The 23838-nt window shown below is 36.5% G+C and overlaps 1 protein-coding gene across 6 annotated transcripts in view; it reads right to left on the bottom strand.

Moving 5' to 3' along the window:
• Positions 1 to 23838, bottom strand: part of CNTN5 (contactin 5) — a 605427-nt gene that overhangs the window by 20818 nt on the left and 560771 nt on the right. For all 6 annotated transcript variants that reach the window (XM_063394532.1, XM_063394528.1, XM_063394530.1 and 3 more), the window contains 4 exons: positions 15519 to 15677; positions 14947 to 15096; positions 6218 to 6288; positions 3775 to 4009 (listed from right to left, as the gene is read on the bottom strand). In XM_063394532.1, coding sequence (XP_063250602.1) covers positions 3775 to 4009; positions 6218 to 6288; positions 14947 to 15096; positions 15519 to 15677 — 615 coding nt within the window. The remainder of the gene's footprint in view (positions 1 to 3774; positions 4010 to 6217; positions 6289 to 14946; positions 15097 to 15518; positions 15678 to 23838) is intronic.

Below are 23838 nucleotides of genomic sequence, written 5' to 3'. Positions count from 1 at the left end.
TCTCTATTCTTCCATTACATTCATCTGCACTTTCAGCTTCTGGACAATGTTTGCCATGAACTATTCTGGTGATGATTTTTATGAAGTCAAAAGACTGGTGAAGGAGGAAAAAGGTCTTAAAATATCTATGACCAGGTAGACTTCCTTGCCTCTTCAACATTGGGTCACCACTATCATTGGTGTCTTAGCAATCATTGGTGTAGTTCTGTATTCTAAATACCTGTTGGGTCTGTGTCCAGGTGGAGGCTGGTGACAAGTGGGTATCCATCAGGGCTCTGCCTTGGGACCAGTCCTTTTCAATATCTTTATAAATGACATGGACAGTGAGATAAAGGGGTGAGATCAAGGGCATCTTGAGCAAGTTTGCAGATGACAACAAGCTGAGTGCTGCAGCTGACACACCTGAAGAAGAGGATGCCATCCAGAGGGACCTGGACAAACTACAGAAGTGGGCCTGTGGGAACTTCATGAGGCCAAGTACAAGGTTCTGCACCTCAGCTGGGACAGTCTCAAACAGACACAGATTGGGAGAACTAATTGAGAGCAGCCACGAAGAGAAGAAATTGTGAGTTGTCCTGGACGAAAAGCCAAACATGAGCTGTCAGTGTCCACTGACAGCCCAGAAAGCCAACCTCATCCTGGGCTGCATCCAAAGCACTGTGGGCAACAGGGCAGGGAGGGGATTGTGCTCCTCTGCTCTGCTCTGCTCTGCTGAGGCCCAATCTGTAAGTGCTGTGTCCAGCTCTGGAGTCTTCATCACAAGGAAGATGTGGACCTGCTAAAGCAGGTCCAGAGGAGGGACATGAAGTTTATCAGAGGGCTGGAGCAGCTCTCCTAGGAAGACAGGCTGACAGAGTTGGGGTTGTTCAGCCTGAGAAGGCCCCAGTGAGACTGTCCAGAAGTCTTTCAGTACCTAAAGGAGGTTTACAAATAAGGCAGAGATACTGTATACAGGCACATAGTAACAGAACAAGGGGGAATGGATTTAAACTAAAAGAGGAGAGATTTAGATGAGTTTCTAGAAAGAAATTAATTACTGTGAGGTTAGTGAGACCCTGGAACAAGTTGCCCAGAGAAGATGTGAATGCCCCGTCTCTGAAAGTGTTCAAGACCAGGTTGGGTGGGACTTTCAGTAACTTGGTTAGTGGAAGGTTTCTGCTCACAGCAGAGTTTGTTAAAGCTTGAAGATATTTAAGGTCCCTTCCAACCCAAACAACTCTATGATTCTATTATATGATCTGACTTAATAGACAGAAAAATAGACTTAATAGACAGCCACTCCATTTACTTCTGAAAAAGTGCTCAGTGTTTTGGTCAACTTTCTGAGTTATTATACTTAGAAGGCAATGTTTTAAGCCTTTTGCCCCAGACAGAATCACTTTATGCAATCAGAGGGCAATCTGTTGTGTTCACTGAGGGAACACCTTACTCAACACCACCTGCCAAATTGCTTGTTTAAGAACAACTCAGAGCCACTACAAAAGGGCTCTGAGTGTGAATCAGAAAGCACACAATATGCTGTCACAGCCATACAGAAGAAGGAGATGCATTCGTTCTTAACAAATACAAGATTTCTTCATGGTTCAGAATCTGTCCTGTGAAAACAGTGTGCCTAGAAGAGGCAATGCATTTTAGACTTCCTTAGACAAATTTGTTATGCCATTAAACAATTGTAGATCCATCTGTAGATGTGGGAAAAGTTGTGATATATAACATAAAATCTTAATTTTTAAAATAATCTTTTTGTATTTCTTTCTCTAGATGCTTGCTGAGGGAACTGGATGTGTGATGAAAAGCAAGTAATCTAAGGGTTTGCTGGATTAGCCCTAGGACCATATTATATTGTACTGTCAATTGTTATTTAATATCTACTCTTCAATAGAAATCTTTGAAAAATTGTGCCTTCAGTTGTTTTGCTCCTTAGGCATGACAGTCCATACCTCTTTTAAAAGCAGTTCCCCATTTTCATAGCAAATTGCCACGTCTGTTGTCCTCAACCTTCATATTGCCCAGAATTTAGCTGTAATAAACTGTTTCATTACTCCTTTAAATTCCCAGTATATTACCTTGGTTTTTCTGGAGGAAAGCTTTTTATAAATTAATTTTGTACTGTAATGTCACAGCATCCCATATTTTTATTGAAATATAAGTCTTGTAAAATATTTAGGCCCATAGAATTTCTCTTGTTCAGACACATACAGAGACTGAATTAGCAAAGCTATAATGGATAGATACTTTCAAGTTACTGAATTAAAATCAGAAAAGTTGATTTCTAGACAAAGTTAATTTTAGTATTCTATTAAGACCATTTGTAAAGCTCATATTTTAAAAGAACTGATAGAATTTTTTTCTATATTACTAATTATTCTATTTCTAGACTTATGCAAATAACAAGCAAAGGTATAAGGATGCATTATTACAATTCAGCATTCAGCTATTGTAAAAATCGCTTTTGCTTCTAAAAAAAAAAGTGTTTGTCCCGGTTCCTTTGCAAAACTTGATTTGCAAAGAACTTTCTGCAAATGAGTATGAAATTATTAAAAAATAAAAACATCACCATTGACCTGACAGTATCAATTTTCATTGAGGAACAGTGAAGTCAACTGTACAATTTTCAAGTTGTACTGTGTAATTTTTACATTTTAACATGCATTTGTTTTTAAAAAAATAAAATTACTTGGTAATCCTGATTCAAAAAGTGGAAAAATCAAATTACTGAGACTGCTTTCAGCAAAAACAGCAGCTCCAACCTCTAATTACTGGGAGAGAATAGTAGTAGACAGCATTTACTACATCATGGTTCCAAAGTTATAGATTTATTGTGGCTTATTATGAAATAACATTTAATGTTTTCCATCTTCACATCACTTTTTCAGAGAGTATGAAATTCCTCTCATCTGCACTAGGACTCTGATAATTTTATTCTCTTAATAGGAGACAGTGGAATAACTTTGTATAGTAAAGAAAAAATTATGTTTATGAATTTCAATAATGGAACTTCTGAAAATATTCTCGTGGACAACATTTATTCGCCTTTTTTGTGCATGGGAATTCCCATACACTGGGTCCTGTCAAAACAGAACAACTTGTGTTACTAGTACTAATCAGTGCTTGTTGGTTGTTTCTGTTTGGTTCTTTTCTGCCCCACAAAATACTGTTTGGAATTTATAGCAATTCTCAATAGAAATTTTCATGCATTTTTTTTTCATTTTTTTCTTGGAAGATATTCCTATTATTCACATTGAAGTCTGGGACATTAATGCAAAGTCAGAACTTTTTACTAATGAAAAAAATTAAAACAAAATTTATTTCTGTGCACGTTTAGAATGCATTAACTAGGAAATGAACATTCATAAGTGAATTTATTTATTCTTTGAGCTCTCATCTGATTAACCCATCAAAAAAAAGATCATGAATCTCAGAAACATTAGAAAGTAGCATCTTTTCTTCTTTTCTCAGTTTTAGAGAAACCCTGTGTAAAATTAAGGCTAGTGATTTCATATAAAGGAAGAACCTTAATGGCTTTTTTTTTTTTTTTTTTTTTTAAATTATTATTACTGATGTGGCTTGACGTCTATTCCTAAACTTTGTAATTTGCTTTCTAGGTAATCTTGACAAATTAGCCCACCTCCTTCTCTGCAAAACCTGTTTAATGTTATTTCTGCAAAGAAATTTGTGGTTTAAGGTTTAAAAAGTGTGTTTTGAAAGAGTGCACTATATATAAAAGGCTTGTTATAGTTCACAATATGCAATTTAACTTCATGTTGAACTGACCTCCTTCAGCTGAGCAGATGACCACAATAGGGCTGAAGGGACCATCTCCTTTGTTGTTGTAAACACCAACTTTCACCTCAAAAGGAGTCAGAGGTGGCACACTTTCATCTCTGTAGATGAATTTTGAGGCATCTGAAGATGTCACCATTTTTTCCTTCCACCCACGAGTTCCATTGGGTCTGAAGGCCACAATATATCCAAATCCTTCTCCACTCTGAAACTCTTCTGACACTGGCTGAAAAATTCAGTTCAGAAACTTAATTATGATCAGAAATAATTTTACTAATTTAGAAACAAGTCACAGTTCCATTATAGGATTTTATTTATCATACCTGTCCAAATAAGGGCAATTGCTTCCAAAGAGGAACCTTCTAAGAGAGTTTCCTCACCTAATCACCATAGTTAAATCATTGTCCTAGGACTGAATGGGCTCCTGTGCTCAGAAAAGTGGGGTTTTTTTAATATATCCCACTTTTTAGTGGGATGCTTTAACCAGTTGTCTGCAGGTGGAATAGCCCCTTTCAGTGGCCTTGTTAAAAAAATAGAGCAATATATTGTGAGTTAAGATGATGTGTGTGATATCTACTGTGGTGGGACTCTTGGGTGTTAGGTGACAGACTGTCTAAATTCTGTTCCAAATGTGGAGTTAAGTCTTAGAGATTCAATTCCAGGGTTCAACTTAATACTTAGAATACACTGTAATAAATTTAAGTTGTTCTAAGGCTCAGAAAGTTTTCTACTTTTTTTTTTTTTTTTTTTTTTTTTTTTTTTTTTTTTTTTTTTTAATAACACATTTTCTTTTCTCTCCTCAGAGGACCTGTGAAATTAGCCACTTAAATTGGGACACATCTGAGATAAGCAGGCAGTTAGAAAAGTTCTCTGTTTGAGAGTCTGAGAAGCACTGCAAAAACTAAAACTTACATGTACATCTCAATGAATGGAACTTTTCATGCTAATTAGTAAATTAGCAGTAGCTGACATTTATTATGAAGTCAATGAACTAGTTTAGGGACTAGGGTATACTTAACAGCTGTCTGCATACTAAACCTATGTGAAATATCCAAAAATGGGTGTCTAAACTCCCTCTCTTGGAATGCCCACCATAGATATGCAGCTAATGGACAAATTAATCAGAGCTGGGGCACAGGTGACACAGGTGACTTGAAATTCACTCATTTCAAGTGAATGTCTCATGACCTGGAACTTCACTTGCAGACAAATTTTTCTACCCATCCTTCTGAAGCTGTGCACTGAGCATCCCAGGAAAAAAGGAATCATGACTCCATGGGCAGAGGATGCAAAATGAAGACAGACTTTGTTACCTAGTCTCATCCCTGGGTCTCTGGTTTCTTTGGGAAGAAAACTTTAACCCTTGAGAGAGTGGGTGTTATAGTACTCTCCAGTAGTCTCCCAGCCCAGTCACCTGGGAAATGTTATAATGACACTTAACATGAATACTGCATATTAATATATCTTATTAGGGACTGGGATTAGGTCCATTCAGATACAATAGATACATTCAGATACAGATATTCAATCAGATACAATTCTAGCCACCTGTTATTTTTTGTTCAGGATTCAGCAAATTCTTTCCTAACAAGAGAGATGTTGATATTTACCCTTACGAAATATAAAGCAAACTGAAATCAACTGTCTCAGGTGTCTTTGGTAGCTGTTGTCAAGAAAGGCAGATGTGCCAGCAGAAGGCAGTCTCTTTAGATGTCTTAAAATTTGCCAATTGAAAGAATTAGAATTTGATGTGTCTCTTACTATCTGGATCACTCCTCAAATTGGCTAAAACTTTTTTCATTATAACTCCATAAGTTTATCTGATCAAATTTTTCTAAAGTATTTATGCATATATATATATGTACATATGAATTTTTATGAATCTGAATCTGTTCATGATGAATCTAGAAGTTTTGAAAACTCCTTAAGAGGAGTCTCTGTTCTACTGTCTTTTATGATTAGCAGAGAAAGCAACCCTCCCACTGGCATGACCATACATCTGTGTTTTATCTTGCATCACAAATATGTTCTCAAGATTCTCTTTATTTTTATTCAACAATTAAAAAGAATAGTTTTTTAATTGACATTCAAAATGTTTTACAAGTCTTTCATTCTCTTCTGTTAGCTATTATTTCATCTGGTGTTTACATAAGATCCAGAAAAATCAAATAAACCGAAGCAGTAGATCAGGAAGAAAAGCCTGATGAATTAATAGAACTTCAGAGCTGATGCCATGGTGTCTTCTACTGAAACCTCATGCAAATCCACAGTACTTTGAAATTTTAGAACATATTTAAGAGTGATATTTTGTGTTGATAAAGGTTATTTATGTGTTGACCAGATTTGTTGTAAGGAAACCCCAGCAGAGTACTCTTTACTTTGGCCTCAAAGAAGTTAACATGAAAGAAAACCTTTAAACAGAAAAATCCCTTACCTCCCATGCTATTACTAATTCATGCCTCCTTCCACTTCTGCCACTTACGTTAGCTGGAGGTGTCTTTGGCACTGTGTACAAAAAGGAAAAACAAAACAAACCAGAATATCCAAGTTATTGAAGTTTTCCCCACAGTAATAAGTTGCTGCAGAAGATATGAGACTGTTAAATCAGAGCAGAAATAAAAACATAGCACTCTGTGGTAAAGAAAATTTGCTCAAGCTTCATTTCAGACAATTGCACACACAAGCTAGAAAAATCAAACAAAACACAAGCTGAGAATGAAGATAATATTGGAATTAAAAAAACTGCTTAAGCACTGGGTCTTCTGCAGGTTGGTAAACATTTCAATGTACACATCACCTAAAAGATAAAACAGGAATTATCTTGTTAATGTTTGTAATTTTTTAACAAACAACTTGAAATGCCAGGAAACCTGACATATTTCAGATTTCTGGTAAAATTTTAGGACATCATTAATAATGTCTCTATTATTTTATAGGTAGTTAGTGATTTAGAATATTTTAATTATTGTAAATCTATTTTTCATTGCTCTACTGGGGAGCCAACTTTCAGAGGTTTTAAAGCAACCAACCTCAAAGACCCCTCATGATTTCTTGCAAAATGCTGGAGGCAGTACTACCCACAGTTCTTGAAAAATTGAGCTCATCATTGCAGATTTAAAGCACATGAGCAAAGGATGAAATTTTTAAAGTAAATTATAACTATCATCACTGTTTTTACTTGGATTATCGTATTTTGTAAAACCAGAAATGTCAACTGTTCCACAGGAATTGTGTAAATTCTTTTACCTTGTTTATTGCCTCTAATGAAACTCCTCAAATGGCCAAAGTCTTGAGTTTATTTACTGTGAGGAGGCAATACCTGCATTTTCTGTTTGATTAAATATGTCCTAAGATACAGACTTTTTATTTTCTTCTTTACAGCTGTACATAGGTCATTGGTAGATATGTACTGTGAGCTTTTAAGTGATTAGGCCTTATTGCTTGTTGTTTAGCTTATTCAGTGAGTAGCCCTATGCCTTTGAACTATACAAAATAAGATGCTTTTAAATAAATGTTCACATTCCTCTCTGTTCCCTGTGCCATTGATAGCTGGAGTTCAATGAAAATGCAGTTTTTATTAGATCCTGTCTGTCCACCTAAGACTTCAGAACTCACTTGGGTAGTCACTTTTTGAACCCTGAACTCCCCTAGAAGGAACAGAAGCCCGAATCTGCTTTTCCTCATAAATGATGCAACCCTACAAATTGTATGCTTTGATTCTGATTCACACTGTTGGAAATGAGGCAGGTATTATTTAATCTGTGGCTCTTAGCAGACTCATAGGGGAGATTTCTAATGTATTTCTCTCCAGTAAAACTGTTTTCATCTGGGAAATATGGTACCTTCAACTTCATTTGTTCATTCGTTCGTTCGTTTGTTCGTTCCTTCCTTCCTTCCTTCCTTCCTTCCTTCCTTCCTGCCTGCCTGCCTTCTGCCTCCCTCCTTCCCTTTGACATGGCAAAAAGGTAATAAAGTTTTCCTTTCAGAAACAGAATTTCCCTCTGACTTTAAAAAAGGAATGGAAAGAATACAATGTATGTGCAATGGTGTGATGAATGTTCTAGCATGAAAAGATGCAGATGAAGCCTCGGGTAACGGTTAATTAACATCCAAAAATTATGATGCCACCTCTAATGGAGCATATTTAAACCTTGCTTAGCACCCATTTTTCTCTTGCCTCTCCAAGGTATTTCTGGGAAAATTAGAGACAAATGGAGTTTTTATGTAGGTGCCTGCCACATTAGAAATGAGAGACTATGCTGTACTCCTTTGAAGCATCCAACATGATGGACTTATTTAACCTGCAGCACCCTCTTTCTAGAGTTTTCTTGTTAACAGCATTGCAGACTGTGGCCCTATTTAAATGAATATACGCTAAAAGAATAAAACTGTCAAAACGATGAATTTCTTTTGCACAGAACTAAAATGTACACTCACACAGTGAAACTCTTTCAAATGAATAACCATTAAAAGAATAAATGTGTCAAAAGAATAAATTTCCTCTGCACTGCAGCAAAGCAGAGTAAACACAGTTAGAGGGAGACAGTTTAAAATGAGTAACTATTAAGTGAAGAAAACTATTAAAAGAAAACATTTTCTGCCAGGCACCAAGGCTGTCCATCAGCCACGCTTTCAGCACCATCCCCTTTATATCAATGTTATATCTGAATTTACTCATTCATGGCCTAAGTTTGTTGCCATGCAATTAATGACTTCCCAATCTTTATGCTGTTAATTCTCAGCAGTGACACTCATGCACTTGCACCAAATACACATACACGATGCCTAAACTGGGAAAAAGGATACGTGTGCCTGGGGAACAAGGACATTAGGACCTTTTTAGTTTAGGGTTTATCAAAGCTGAGAAGTCTGGTATTTTTCTTCTGAATAAATAGCCTCCCCACACAAACAAACAAGTCTTGAAATGGATGTGCCAGGAGTTTGATTCAAATGCAAACAGCAGGATTTTTTTCTTACTGTTTTCCAATTTAATGCAATTACTGTGATATGCTGGAAATGAAAGTCAAATTAAACTCTATTAAAACTTATCTCCTCTAAACCAAACAAAAAAACCCATTAACATTTTCTCTAAGAGCAGGCACAGCGAATGTAGCCCTCAGCAGTCCTACAAAGCATTTGACAAGATACTTGAGATATAAATGCAGAAAAGGTGATACAGAAGGATAAAGCTTATACATGAAGCCATGACAATTCTTCAATAATTCATGTGTATCTTATCATTACAAGCTAAATATGGATGAAAAGTGGAAAGTTTTATTTTAGGATAAAATATATACACAGAATTGTTGTTGCTGAGGATTTTGTGTATGGCAACAGTGGTTATAAAATGCTGAAAAATGCTGATGGTGTCATCTATATATTTTAAACCTATATTTAAATGTAAAGCATTTAAATGTGGAAGCTTTTTAAATGGTGGGTAATACAGTAGCTATGAAACCCCAAACAAATGTGGTAGATATGCTCTTTCCTTCCAGACCTCCACTGTGTCCAAATTTTTCAGAATTGTTTTGTGCTTTATGGTGATTTGATTTTTAAAATTCCTTTCTCTCCAGTCTGCATGGTTGATGGATTATCTGTGGGGTTTTTATAGTTTAGTTTTTTCTCTTATTTTTTGAATGAAAATGGTGGATTGCAAAGATGAGCTGATTGAAAGATTTTTGGTAGTCAGTTTTTGGAAAAATATTAATACTTATTAAGAATTTTATTTTCACATTATAGCAAATGAAGCGGAGCAATTTGACTTTGAAAAAATGTATAAATTTAATTTTGCTACATTTTTAAAAATAGAAAAATTAAAACTAGAAAAACAGATGAGAACATTTCAGCTTGAATTGACAGAGATTTTTAACTTTTATCCAAAATTATTATTTTAGTTTTAATTTGCTAAAGAAAATAAGTAAGTATTTTGTTTAAAAGCAATTTTATACTCCGTGCTTTTACATCAGTGAATGAACCAAGAAAGGGTTTTAAGCTAGCTCTAGATTCCTTTCCTAATAGAAAGGAAAATATCACACTGAACTTGGAAAACCTGAAAATATTTGTGAGCCAGTTCATGTTCTTTTTAAAATTAACTATAATTGAGTATAATTGATTGCATTATTGTGGTAGAAACTTGTATCTAGATTTGATCCCTATCCTTTATTAGAAAATAGATGAGCTAAAGGAAAGACAAAGAGAAGTAAGACTCTTAGTAAACTCCTGTTTTTGGAATAAGAAATGTTAATCTGACAGCCCAAATTTATAGTTTTCTCATAAACAAATGAGTCCAGGTTTCCCAAATCCCAATTTCATACTTAGTTCGCAACATCTTTCTTACTCTGCTTGAATCCTGTATTTTTAAAGATAATTTGCAAATGGATATTTTTTATATAAATTCTGAAACTTTTGTCAAATGAAGAAAAAATAAGGAAAATGTTGATATTGCTACAATTTTCTGGTGCTAAAAAATAAACTTGGCTTTAATCCTTAAGAAATTACTTGTACCTTTGCTCAAGGGTTGCTAATGCTGTTGTTGTTATTTATATTAAAGCTTTTTATAAGTTAAGATAGAGACGTACTTTGAAAAGCAACACTTTTTAACTTCAAAAAAGTTATGGGTGGGGGAATGAGGTCTTATCAGCAGCTTGGTAGAACTTTTTAATGTGAGACCAAAGTTGTAACGTTCAGTTTTTTCTTCTCAGTTGCTTTCCATTCTCTCTCTATATGCATGTATGTAAGTGTGTGTGTATCTCTGCATATCTCCTGCAGTACACATCTGGGAAACAGGAGAGTGTTGAGGGAAAATGCTTTCACTCTGTGGAAGACCAGCCCTCAAGCTGTCACACTCCCAGAATAACAAGACACATTACACCTCTCCAGGAATGAAGTATAGGACACGCCAGCATCTCAGAAGTGGATGACACACATATTCAACTGCTGGAAAACAAGGATGTCCCTACTGGTCTCAGCAAGTGAAACATTGTTCTGATTTCCTCTGTATTATTAATATTTGTAATTAATTATGAGACTGAATTCAGTTCTATTCAGTGACAAGAGGGTCATATGTGACTGCAAAGCTCCGCCTGAATAGTCTCCAAATCACCACCTATAGGGCTGAAATCCTGAATGTTGTGACGTACAAACATGCTATGGAACAAATGCAGGTTCTTTTCTGCTCCGTCTTCTGTCACGTGCACATTTGGATTCATTGTCAATATCAGCTTGAGCCTGCAGTCCAAAGTCTATGTAGACTCCAGTCAGTGGTTAAATCCTACTTTCTCCTTTTGTTTTTCTTCATGGAAAAAGCAAATTTTCTACAAAGGCTTTAGTAGACCATGCCATCATCTGTAAATATCCCAGATACAGCAGGTTATTCTTTTTTTTTTTTCCCCAGTGCAAAATAATTTTGATAATGGGAAAAGCTGGAATTTCTTTTATACAAATCACAAATTAAACAGTACCCCCAACAACAAAACCCCTAAAAATAAAAAAATAAAGCTGGTCTGAAATGGTCAGGGTTTTTTTTTTTCCTTGGACATTTCTTGTTCTGCTGAAGGAATTCTAGATGAGAGCAAGGGCAACTGATCAGAACACAAGGACTTATTAAAAATAAAGCTAGTGTAGAGTCTGCTACTAATAGAATGCATTACATTGTTACCTCATAAAATCAAGTTTGCATGCATGATTAGCAGGTTAAACTTTGATTCTACTCAATTTCTCTCTCTCCATGTTTCCCCATGAATAGATAATGTAATTGATGTTTTGCCCCCAGGCTTCAAATGCCCCGACTATCTTAGTGGAATGCCAGACATGTTTAAATTCATGTTATTGGCTCTTTGCAACTTGTGGACTTGTAAAATATGTATCAAGGCTAGAACTGACACAAATGCAGCAGCTGGGTCTAAGTTAGATGTGCCAGAAAATTGCAGTGTTATCTGTTGAAATGGAAGTAGCAATGAAAAGCAATCATGTTAACTAAATATGAGCTAAGTGACAAGATTAGAGTTTAATTAAAAAATTAAAGCAAGTCAAAACTTGTTTATTATTCTGTTGGTTTCCCTAAACAATCTGAATAATTATTTTCATAGGTATTTTTAGATAATGGACTAATATAAGGTGCTGTTACTATCTTGGATAAGGAGCGATAAAATAAGTGAGGTGCGGGGATAAAAAAAGCCTTTAGTCCCCAGTCAAATTTTCTTGTGCCATTAAACTACACATGCAGATTTCCATTTAAGTGTAAAATAATGAAACCAGAATCACACATTTGCTGCCCCTGTGGATTGCCTACACAGCTACCATTCAGCCTGATGAGTCTCAGCTCTTATCTGAACACGAGTCAGAGTCACTTTCTCAGCTGGGAGATGAATATTTCTGGATTTCCGCCCAGTGCAGAGGCAACCTGCTCATTTGCACTTCTGGGCCACATCTACCATCAGTGCAAATATCCAGGTTATTCTGCCTGGGTCATGAGTAGACAGGTTCATGCCATGTTTTTTCTGAAGTATGACCTATCACATAGATATCCTTTAAGAATTGAGAACTGTGATATTAGAACTTGGCAACATGTTAATAGACAGTTTCCCTTGAAGTTTCAGATAAAAAGAAAAAAAAAATAGTAATAGAGAGACTGTGAAAAACAATGGATCAATGGGTTAACTGAGATAGGTAATCATGTGCTACTTTAAAAACCCATATGAAATTTGTTGTAAACCAATGAAACCTATTACTGGTTTTCTGTCCCTTTGGCATCTGAAAACTATACCAAGGGTGATAATTCCCAAAATCAGTGAAGGGCATTTCAGAATACAGAGGCAACAGACTCTGAATTTCAGGAATGTCTGAAGTTCAGGAAAAATTGACTGCCTGAAAGAAGCTGATCATGAAGGCTCTGAGGCTTCAAGAGTGCCATACGTATTATGTGCAGTATGCCATTTTTCGAAGAACTATATGTGTAACAGTTTGGGCTTTTTAAAATTTATTTGGTTCTTTATTTAAAGCAGATTCCATTGTTTTATTGTTGCAATTTAACAACTCTGTGCAGATTCTAGATTCTTTCTTGAGTTAAAGACTGTTCTTTCTGATCGTAATAATGGTGAACTGTTACTCAGAAACGAATACCAAGCACCAGATGAAAATTCATCATACGTTGTATGCTTTGTTTTTCCAACAATTTTGTATGTGCTGATCAATATTATGATTTATAAATTCATTTTTACAGAGGTAAAGTTGCAAAGAATGTTGAAAACAAATATGCATTAAGAAGAGATTTTCTTGAGTTATAAGAATATATTTTAGCAAATAGAGGCTTAGTTTTTTAAAGGACAAGAAGAAGCAGGAGCCTAAAAACATGACAGCTGGATGAAATCTAACTTTTTCAAACTTCAGTTTGTCAGAAAAAACACAGTTTAACTGCACCTAGTCTATTAAAATACTGAATTATCCTTGTGAAAACAGGGAAAATATTCCTCAGACTGAAAGAGCATAATATCAGTGGTGCAACCTATTTCAGGATAAACCTCTTCCAGAATGTTTTTGCCCCTTTTGATATGTATCATCTGAATAAATAGAAAAGTTTTTCAAACATTAGGGTTTGGAAGAATTTGTACTGCAAATGAAATATGGTACAAACTTAAGGAAAGAATAACAGTGGTGAAAAAAGTGAGGTTTTTTAAAAAAGAATTTGAGATTAATCTACCTTGTGCTTTTTATTTCATTTTCATTTTCTCCTTTTCCTAATGGAACCCAGTATGGAGCATCTGAGGCTTCTGCTGTCACGCTGTTGAGTTTCACACTGTAGGGAGCTTGGAGAAGGTGTATGTAGGCAGAGTTTGAAAGGGAGCATCTTTCAACAGGCATGAATGGGAATCAAATCACTTCAGTGCTGTTCTGTGGTTAGTGAAATTTAATATCAGCTAGCAACTACACCATGATTTAATGCAGGAAAACAGAAATGTATCTTATTACAACTGCAGATAGGTTTGTTAGACTTCATGTGAAGTAGGACATACAATTTTGGGTGCCACAATGTGAAAGACATTGATCAACCAATACAAGTTCCAGGGAGGCCATTGGGATGGAGCAATTTCCGTGTGAGGAGAGGCTGGGGAAGCTGGGCCTGTTCAGCCTGCAGCAGAGATGGTCCTGGGGGCACCTAACAGCAGCTCCCAGTGGCTGTCAGGAGGTCCCTGAGGAGGCAGGCATGAGGTGTTCACAGTGGTACAACTAGTTACTTAAAGTTATTCAACTGTTGAAACATCAAAACACAAAATAATCTGTCTAGGCATCCTAATTAACAAAGAAGAATGAAGAATAATCTGAAAGTGTTCTGACATGTAATTCTCATCTGAGACTTTGTCCAAATCCTATATCTATCTGCTTCTTAAAACATGTTTTTCCTAGTGCCTAGGTATTTTTCTCAGATTCCCATTCCTTATCTTCGTCTTCATATTTTTCATCTTCTTCATCTTCTTCATCTTCTTTATCTATCTTCTTTATCTTCTTTATCTTTTCCTTCCTTCATTCTGCCCAAGTTATTGTCAATGAATCCAAATCTTATGAGTCCATTGTAGTTTTCAAGAGACTCAAAATGGATATTTTGTTTTTCTGGTCTCCCACAGTATCATCTTAATTAAAAATACAATGAAATTTATTAAAATGTAGTAAAATCTAATTAAAATCACAGTAGAGTGCGCAAGACTAAGGAACAATTTAGAATACAAGGTATTTTAAACTAAGCAGCTTTTTATACTTCCCTATCTTGCTGAAAAAAGTCCATGTGCTCTAAGCAAGAGAAGTTGTGAAAAAATTGGGGGAAGAGGGTGTTAAGGAGAAGCTGTTTGAAAAGACTGTAAAACAGCCTAATTTAAGGGTAGCAGTAGTATCAGAGGGAAGATGGCAATGGCTTAAGTGTAAAATAAAAAGTAGGGCAGCTGAAATGGAGTAGAAGAGCAGGGAATAGTTTTGTTTAAAATTTCTGTAAGTTAAACAATATTCCTGTAATTAAAACAACCTGACTCCACACTACAAAGAACATCACCTTGGAACAGTGATTACTTGACACACAGATGTTTACCAGTGAAAAGAGATTATGTCTATTATTATATTAAAGCAGTTCTTGTTTCTGATAGTGCTGTAAAAATAACCTTTTTATCCTTTCCTTACCTGCTTCATTGGTTCTGATCACTCGTGATGGTGTACTTGGGTCTCCAGTCCCAATTTTATTGGTTGCTACTACTCTGAACTCATACTCCACCCAAGGGTTCAGTTCCACGGCCATAGCAGACTCCATGTCACCACTTATCAGATCTGGAACTGCAGACAGTAAAGAAATGAATAGGTCACTCAGAAATCTGAAGCTGATGTTCAGTATCTCAAGAGAAAGCAGACTTTGTGGTACAACATGGTCATTAGAAATGATCGATATTAATAATCTAATATGTCAGAGATTGCAGCTAGGTTTTTGGCACCATAGTATTCCTGAAAAAACGCAGATTGAAGGATTTAGGAGAGAGCTTTCTGCTTATTCACAGATGCATCGTGGCAGGTGTCTTTGTGCTGTCCTTTCAGAGCTGTTGCTAAGAAACACGAAAGGAATAAAAATGAAAAAAAAATCAGTGATTTTAATTTGTCATTGTTTTCTTATGAGTATCTGTTCCTGTAGTTGACATTGATTATTACTGTTATGATCAGGAGTTTTGAACAGTCTACTTGTGCTGTTTGAAAATTTTTCTCACCTGTTTTTACGGTCTGCCAGCCAAGAGAAAATGGACTGCGTGCTTGCAGGTTGTAGAGGGAGATAGGGCTGTGATTGTCTGCCCCAGGACTCCAGGAGAGTGTTGCTGTTGTGTCTGTAATTTCCTCCACTATTACAACCCCTGGGGGACCAGGAGGACCTAGAAATAAAGTGGAATAATCAAACAGACTACACCATCATTGTGGATGTGCAGCATCAATACAGGAGGTGCATTCTGTAGGGACCCAGTGGAGTTCAACATCCATGAAATACGAGAGCGAAGATACACGGTACGACATCGTGGAGATACCTCATTTCCACAGCTTCTGATGGTAAACTGTGATGGTTGCTGTTCTTTAGATGCTGCGTGAGTGAACATCAATTAACTTGTCAGAGTGACAGCAGAAGGACTAAAAATAGAAACAGATCCAAAACCACCCCCAAAACTCCATTATAATTGTTCTGAACCTAACAGCGGAGGAAAAAAAATAGGAACTTTAAGGAGCATCCAGGCTAGACTGAACAGTCACAATCACCTCTTCTCTTTGTGAGAGACATGTCAGCAGGAAAGACAGTCAGTAAAAAAAATGAAGCACAGGAGGATGTTTTCATGAAGAACAGTAATATTACTGATACCTGAGTCAAGAATATAGCATTCATCCTTTTTCTCTCACTCAGGAAATTCACTCACTCAGGAAAGCCGCCTGGATTCCTGCTGGAAGTCCATTAACTGATTGAAAGCTACTAAAATGAAACTAAAAACCCAAACCCAAATATTTTAAAATATGAAAATTACCTAGGAACCATTAAAACCCAACAAAAAACACACAAAACCATCTTAATTTGAAAAGTAAAGAGTTATTTTTTCTATTTAGCTGCTCTAAATGAGAATACGCTAATCACCATTTGTATAGGCCACGTGACTGCTGCAATAAGTGAGGTATCTGGTAACAAACATGACTTTGCAGAGAAAAAAATGTGGCTGTAACATCCCACTCTCATCCATAACTTTCTTGTTTAATTGTTCTTGATGATTGATATGACTGGTGTTTGAAAACATTGTCCATTTACACTTGCCGAACTAAAGTGAAGGCAAGTTTGTTCTGGTTCGGGACCCTCCTCCTTAATTGTTTTTAACCATATGTTTTGGGGAAGATGTGTGTCTCTGTAATGTGTAACTGCAAAACAAACCTCTTCCTTGTGGTTTCTTATACTTAAAATCTTATATAAGTCCCGAAGGACAGAACTTGATACTTCCACAAAATATTCGTATTATTAATAACTATAATTATTTATGAGATATATATATTTGGCATCCAAGGCCCTTCTAATAGTTTTCCACCTTCTTGCTATTGGAGGCTGATGTTTTGCTTCTGCTCCTCCACAGATGGAGGACTGTGAAATCAGAAATTCACCAACAGACACTTTCTCCCAAAATGGAGCTGCAGGAGGGGAACAAAACTTCATTAGTAGAAAGCCATTGCTGGTACTCTTTTGAGGGAGTCCAATGCTATTTGAAAATATCATGAGCTGCAGCAGAGTAGGACCTTTGAAAACCTCCATTCCTCTGAGCTCTGGAGGGTGGTGTGCTCCCACTTGCTGAAATGTCAGAGGCCAGCACCTGCAGATCAAGGTGGCAAACACAGGGATCTGGTGCCTCTCTTTGAAAAGGGAGTTGCAGCCAGTATTTCCGTACTACAGAGTGCAGCATTTTTATATTTTAGTGCTATTTCATGCAATCAAATCTTTTACTGTCTGGGTTTCTTAGCCTAAGAGTACAAAACAAATTTATCTGAACATCAAAGGCTAAAACCCCCTATTATTGAAGTATTTGTATGCACTGTAATTTTTTTTTGTCATTTACAGCTGAAAACAGCTTTATGTTTCCTCTGATATGCCTTCAACTAAAACATGGTTACATGAACTGTGACAACAGTAGGATCAGAAGTTTGTAATAGTTGGACCCAATATTTTCAGAGTAAAAGAAACATTGAATCCTATAAATGAGAGACCAAACTGTGCTATTCACTTGCCTCTATTTGCTTGGCAATGATGTACAAGCAACTAATTGGCAATAAAATGTTGGAAATATATGGCATTTAGAAATAGTAGTCACAAGAAAGAGAAAGAAATGTTTGAAATTCAGGAGATTCAATTCAGTAAATTTTAGTACTATGAAAGAATATTGTCTTCACAACATATGACAGTTTTTTGAGGAGCTCAGGGTATGACTCTGGGCCATAGTAAGAACAAGGAACAAGGTTTTCCACTTCCATGGGCAATAAACACCTTTATTGCTGGGAGTCTCTTCTTCCCTTGCTCTGACGGCTCACCAGGCTTGACTTTGCTGCTGTCAGTACCTTTGATTGAGCTGCAAACAGTGACTGGAATAAGACACCTTGCAGCTCTTGCCCTCCTGGAGTCCTGTTTCATTTGCAGTGGAAACATCTTGCTTTTCTTCCTTGGAGAAGACATAGCAGAAAGATGTGTTCGTTGCACTCCTGACTTCCTGCCAAGTGAAGTGTTTGCTGTTCCTTACTGGGAAGCACCAAGTCAGATCTTTGTCTCAGAAAAGAAAGTCCTGGGGCTAATTTAATAAAATAGGGTGATTCTTCAATCTCCATCCTCTATTGTTTCAGGCTATCTGTTGATGTAGGAAAATATTAGTGAAATTTTTATTTGTAGCCACGAGGAAAAGTTTAGAGGAAAGCTGGGATTTTGATGCAATCATATGCTTTTACTGGGTTGGAGCCCTAGGCCCAGAATTATATAATGGTCCCAAGCACAAACAAAATTAAAGGGAAATATTTTAGTACATTTCCTTTCTAACGCTATTTCTCCCATGCAGTCTGAATATTGTTAAAGAGTTTCTAGCTGCTATAACAAAAGTATATGCATGTTGCTTATATTAAAGGATGTAAAATAAAGTTTATGCAGACATCCCCTGCTAAATTCTCAATATATTTTGTTGTCAGAGTTCTCGCATGCTTTTTAAATGTTTTAAATGCATTCCTAGGCATGACAATGTGTCATTAAGCTTTCAGAGATGTGTGCTCTTACACAGTCTGCAGGGTGACTGCTAAAAGAATTTCAATTTCCAACAGCAGGCATTCTCGAAAGTGGATTAATAAAGGACAAAGGCCTCAGTGATGACAAATGTATGACAGTTATCCAGGACATGAGTGCTATGCAGATGTCACTCATTTTTGTAGAAATCTCATTAAATTTGATGCTTGGATGTAATCATTCATGGTGTCAGTCAATGGCTAATACAGAAAGGCTTTTCTCCCAAGACTTGTGTTATTGCTCAGGATCTCTAAAACAATTTTTTAGCTGAGAATAGCCAATTGAGGAAAAAAATCCATGGTCTGTTCAAATGCTTATCTGGAAACTAGACAGAAAATGACTGGTCATAAATGCACTATAGTGCTGTTGACCTTCATGAAGAAGACATTTGGGACTGTGATAGGTTCTTATACAACTCTAGGAGCAGTGGGAATCCACTGTCAAGGATATTAGTCAGTTATCTCCTTTCAAAGCAATTCCATCGATTGATACTTCATTTCAAGACATGCATGACTGCATTTTGGCAAATTTGTTTTATGTATCTTTTTATTGTTGGAATGATCATCCTGAGAGGTCGTTAGATTGCTTGCCATAGTACAATGTTAATATGAGAGTTCTTGAAAAACAATTACCAATAATAGCTGTAGTCATTCTGGGAGGCAGTGCCCTTTCCTGTGAATCCCAGAATATACACTGCTTTACCTCTCTGCTGTGTGACCAGGAGAATTTTACCAAGCAGCTAAGAAGCCTGATGTGTAGCAGTTCACAAACACAGATTTATTGACCTGAAGATTTTTGCTTTTTGAATGACAAGGTACACTGGCTTGTCATCAAGAAGGGGATAGGTCAAGAAAAAGAGGATAAGAAAGAGGCAGTAACTACAGAACAGTATGGAAGGCACGTAAAACTGCTGCATGAATCAGGAGCTTGACTCTTGCAGCATAAATCCCTCTCTCTGTACCCAGCAAAGACAGATGATGTGTTTGCACATGGTGGAGAGAAATTTGGATGTACAGTAGATGCTAAAGACACTCTGCTTTTAGTGGATACCAGTCCCTCCATGTGTGGTTTCTGTAAGGTACATAAGGACTGTGGGAAGATGGAGAGACTATAACCCAGTGCCAGGATAGACAGGAATGTTAGGCTTAGGGTTGGAATGTAAGAAAGAGAAGACATTGATTGACTATTTCAGCCTGAATAGTCTCAACTCATTTCAGGGATGAGGGTCAAGATAAATCCCTGGTGCCCTGCCTGAGAAGTCCTTTTGTGGTACCTATGTTATGTTGTGCCACTTTGCCCCGATGACTTTTCTGTCTTGTGCAAACCTAAAAACAGATATTTTGGATGAGGCAACCTTGAGAGCTGCTGATTTTTGTGAGCACAGATTCCAGACTGCAGTCCAGAACCTCTGAGCTGGATTTTTTGTGTAGCGGTAATTGTTGACACAAATGTATGGACAGTGCAGGGACTTGAATTTCATCTAAGGTGTAAAAGCACTAGTAGCCTAGGAATTGATCATAGATGACATTGCCAGCAGCTCCCAAATAGAGTGAGAGAATTTGGAAGTGTCTCTTTCTTTGGCATGGGCTGCTGACTACCTTTAGTGCTGCAGGACATCCCATGCCAGCTGTCCCCAGCCCTGGTCCATGCTGTTTCCTTCACTCTCTGCAGTCCTGCTGTGGGCAGCAGCACTCCCAGGACTACATGTGTCTTGCAGGCACTGAGTTTATAAACATCATCACATCTGATCTCTAATTTATTATTTGTTTCTAGACACTTTTTGACTGAAGTAAGTTCATACCCGTAAGTTGATGCTTAAAAAAAAGCTTCTTAGAAAAAAGGATAATTTTTAAACTCTTGTAAAAAAGGCTTTTTAAAGACATGAATCTATTCCCCTTTCATACCATTAAAATATACTTAAAAAATGAAATTAAAGGTCCTATTACGAGATCAAATTGCTGGAAATGTTTTGATGAAGTATGTGGGCTAAAGGGCTGATTCTCCATCTACAATAATATACTATCTTCCAATGCTATAAATATGTCAGATGATACACTGAAGAGGGTCAAAGTACAGACCTGAACTCTAGCCCTGATCTTACCTGCTCTTATGTTGGCAGACAGACCCTATCACAATTCCACAAGCCCTGTGAAATGATGACTTTTCCAACCAGTGCTTTGGCACAATTAATGGGTTACTGTGGGCAGGGGCAAATCCTTACACATGGTTTGCCATGCCCATCTTGAGGGAGGGGGACTGGGAATGTGTGTGAATTGGAACTCTGCTGCACCCACTGGCCTCAGGGAACAGTTCTGTATTATGGACATATTCTGTGAGTCCAAATAATGGGGTCTGTGCTCAGGGCATCTTCCTGGCCTTTGGTACAGCTCAAATGTAATTTCAAAGACCAGCAAGAGTCTGCTGACCTTGTTTACGTTCCATTTAATAATGTGTTTGAAGGCCTTTAAGCCCAAGTACTTGTCTTTAAGTTTTATTGGCAATATCACAACAGAAAGGAGCAGAGTGGTCAACCTAACCAGCAGTTCCTGCGTTATATGTGCTCTGGGTCACTGCAGTTCAGAGGAAACATTACTTCTCAAAAAATAAAAGATCAGAGTGGATTTGTTGCTTAGATTGCTAGTTTTGCCAGTCTATAAGATGAATAGCTTTAACCTTTTTATTTTATTTTTAGAACACAAAAAGTGTACTCAAATCACAGATTGTAGTCACAAACACTTTCATCCCTTCACACTACCGGACTGTGCTCTGCTTCATTTCAACATCTGACAGCTTGCAGGTAGGTGTTTGATCTCAATGCTCATATAACTTACAGTAGGCATGCACAGTGCATTTCGTTAGCTCTCCGGGCACAGTCTTAAAATACATGTTTTATATTGTAGGAGGAAGCTGATTTTCATCCCAATTTTAAAGAAGCTTCCTGATGTGGGTGGTGGTGGTTTTTTTGGGTTTTTTTTGGGTTTTTTTGGTTTGTTTGTTTGTTTGTTTTTGTTTTTGTTTTTGTTTTTGTTTTTGTTTTTGTTTTTGTTTTTGTTTTTGTTTTTGTTTTGTTTTGTTTCCTTTTTGTACTAATGTTTGTACTGGTCAAAGGATTTAAATTAGCTCTGTTTATGTTTATAAGGTTCCAAGTTTCTCTGATGCAAAGAATTAAGAGGACTAGGCCTTAATTTTTTTTTTACCCTTAGAAAATCACAGTGTCTGTTGACATCCATAACAATAGAAAACACAATTTGAGCAGTAGAAGTGAAAAGGATAATAAAAGCAAACAGTGAGTAAACTATTACTAAAATACCCAGAAAGTAGCTGGCCTCTAAATCTACTAAAATACTTAGTTATAGATGAATGCGATAGTACTGTAAACAAATTTAACTGTATTTATGCTTGAAGAGCACAGGTCTATTTGTAGTATAACTGACACCAATACATTTTTTTTCTCCTAAAGTATATTTTTAGTAGATATGTAATATAAAAATATTTTGTATTTGTAGTATTACTGTATTACTATATTTATAATATAAAAATATTTAGTAGATATGTAATATAAAATTATGAACTCACAGAATTGTTTAGGTTGGAAAAGACCTCTAAGATTATCAAGTCCAATCATTAACTTAGCCCCATTGTGTTCATCAACAATTCCTCAACCATGAAACTTTTGAACACTTCCACTATTGGTGATTCCACCAATTCTCTGGGCAGCATATTCCAATACTACCCTTTCGGGGAAGAAATTTTTTCCTAATATCTAATCTAAAGCTCTCTAGGTGCAACTTGAGACCATTTTCTCTCATCCTGATGCTTGTTACATGGGAGAAGGGATGGACCCCTGCCTCACTACAGCCTACTTTCATGTAGTTGGAGAGTGATAGCCATATATCTATAGCTATTTCTTTATCTCTGCATCTATCTATCTATCTATCTATCTATCTATCTATCTATCTATCTATCTATCTATCTATCTATCTATCTATCTATCTATCTGTCTGTCTATCTATCTATCTATCTATCTATCTGTCTATCTACCTACACATCTAAAAATATATAAATTATTAAAGGGACTAGATGTAGTGAAACAATCTTTTATATGATTGTTGCTAAATAAAAAGAAACATGAATAAATAATTTCTATGCATTTTATTTATTTGAAATCTTTTCTAGTTTAGGAAATGGCACATGTCCATACCTCAAATTCAAAGCTGGAGCAAATTTGCCTGGCTGCTGCATTGCTGTAGGTTTTCATCTAATGGTCATCTTAGCTATACTCTCCCAGGCTTAGTTACCTTGTACTGTCAACCCTCACTACCTTTGTTTACACTGTTTACACTGCAGAAATTCAAACATTAAGTAACTTTGGGACTGGTAGTCTTTGTTCCTTTGCATGTAGGTGGAGAAATTTTAATGAAAGAAAGTTTGGAGAGGACCTTGCTGCTCCATAGACTGCCAGTGCATAATGCAGCATCCAGCATCTGTCCTAGTAATTTGAAACCAATATGAACTTCCTCTTTTGGTTATAATGAATTGTAAACCAGCTTTGCAAGAATAATTTACAAGTAAGAGTTGATGGAATTAAGGTGAAAACCTAATGTTACTGAAACCAGTAATTTGTTATCAAGAAAAACTTTCATTTGCTAAATAAACATTAAAATCCTGGAAACTTGGTAGCATTGATTAGGCACTGAAGCTTTCATAGATGTAAACCAATCTTTTTGCTTCACAACTTTGTATTTCTAACTCAGTCATGATGCTTCTAAAAAGGAATGTTATGCATGAAATATATAACTGTAAAAACTACTATAATGTCTATGGTGTCACTATCGTCTCTACAATTATGGAGGTTTATATAACAAAAATCACTCTGTTCTAAATGTTTGAAGTACCCCATCCATATAAGTATTGCAGCAGGTTTCATACTTGTCCTCTAATATGCAAGAAACTCTGGTATTCTTGGAACCTGCTGCTGAAACAGGACTGCTACTCATCCCAGTGTATGTAAAAGGGATCTCCACCTGTAATCGACTATAGGAAGCCTCATGATGACTTCCGTGAAAGCAAGTTAGACTCTTGTGTGGTGCTCCCAACTTCCACTATTTTTCGTTGCTGAACTACTGATGCTTTTCTCCCGCCAACCCTCCAATCTTGCAGAAGAAAGAGCAAGGAATACACAATCAAAGGCTTTGGCAGGAGATTTTTCTACTCAGGCTTTTTTTCTCTTGCAGCCTATGGCAAAAAAGTGCTTT

The sequence above is a fragment of the Prinia subflava genome, chromosome 3, assembly GCF_021018805.1.
Source record: "Prinia subflava isolate CZ2003 ecotype Zambia chromosome 3, Cam_Psub_1.2, whole genome shotgun sequence".
Taxonomy (NCBI): Eukaryota; Metazoa; Chordata; class Aves; order Passeriformes; family Cisticolidae; genus Prinia; species Prinia subflava.
This window is presented reverse-complemented; position numbering and strand designations above follow the sequence as displayed.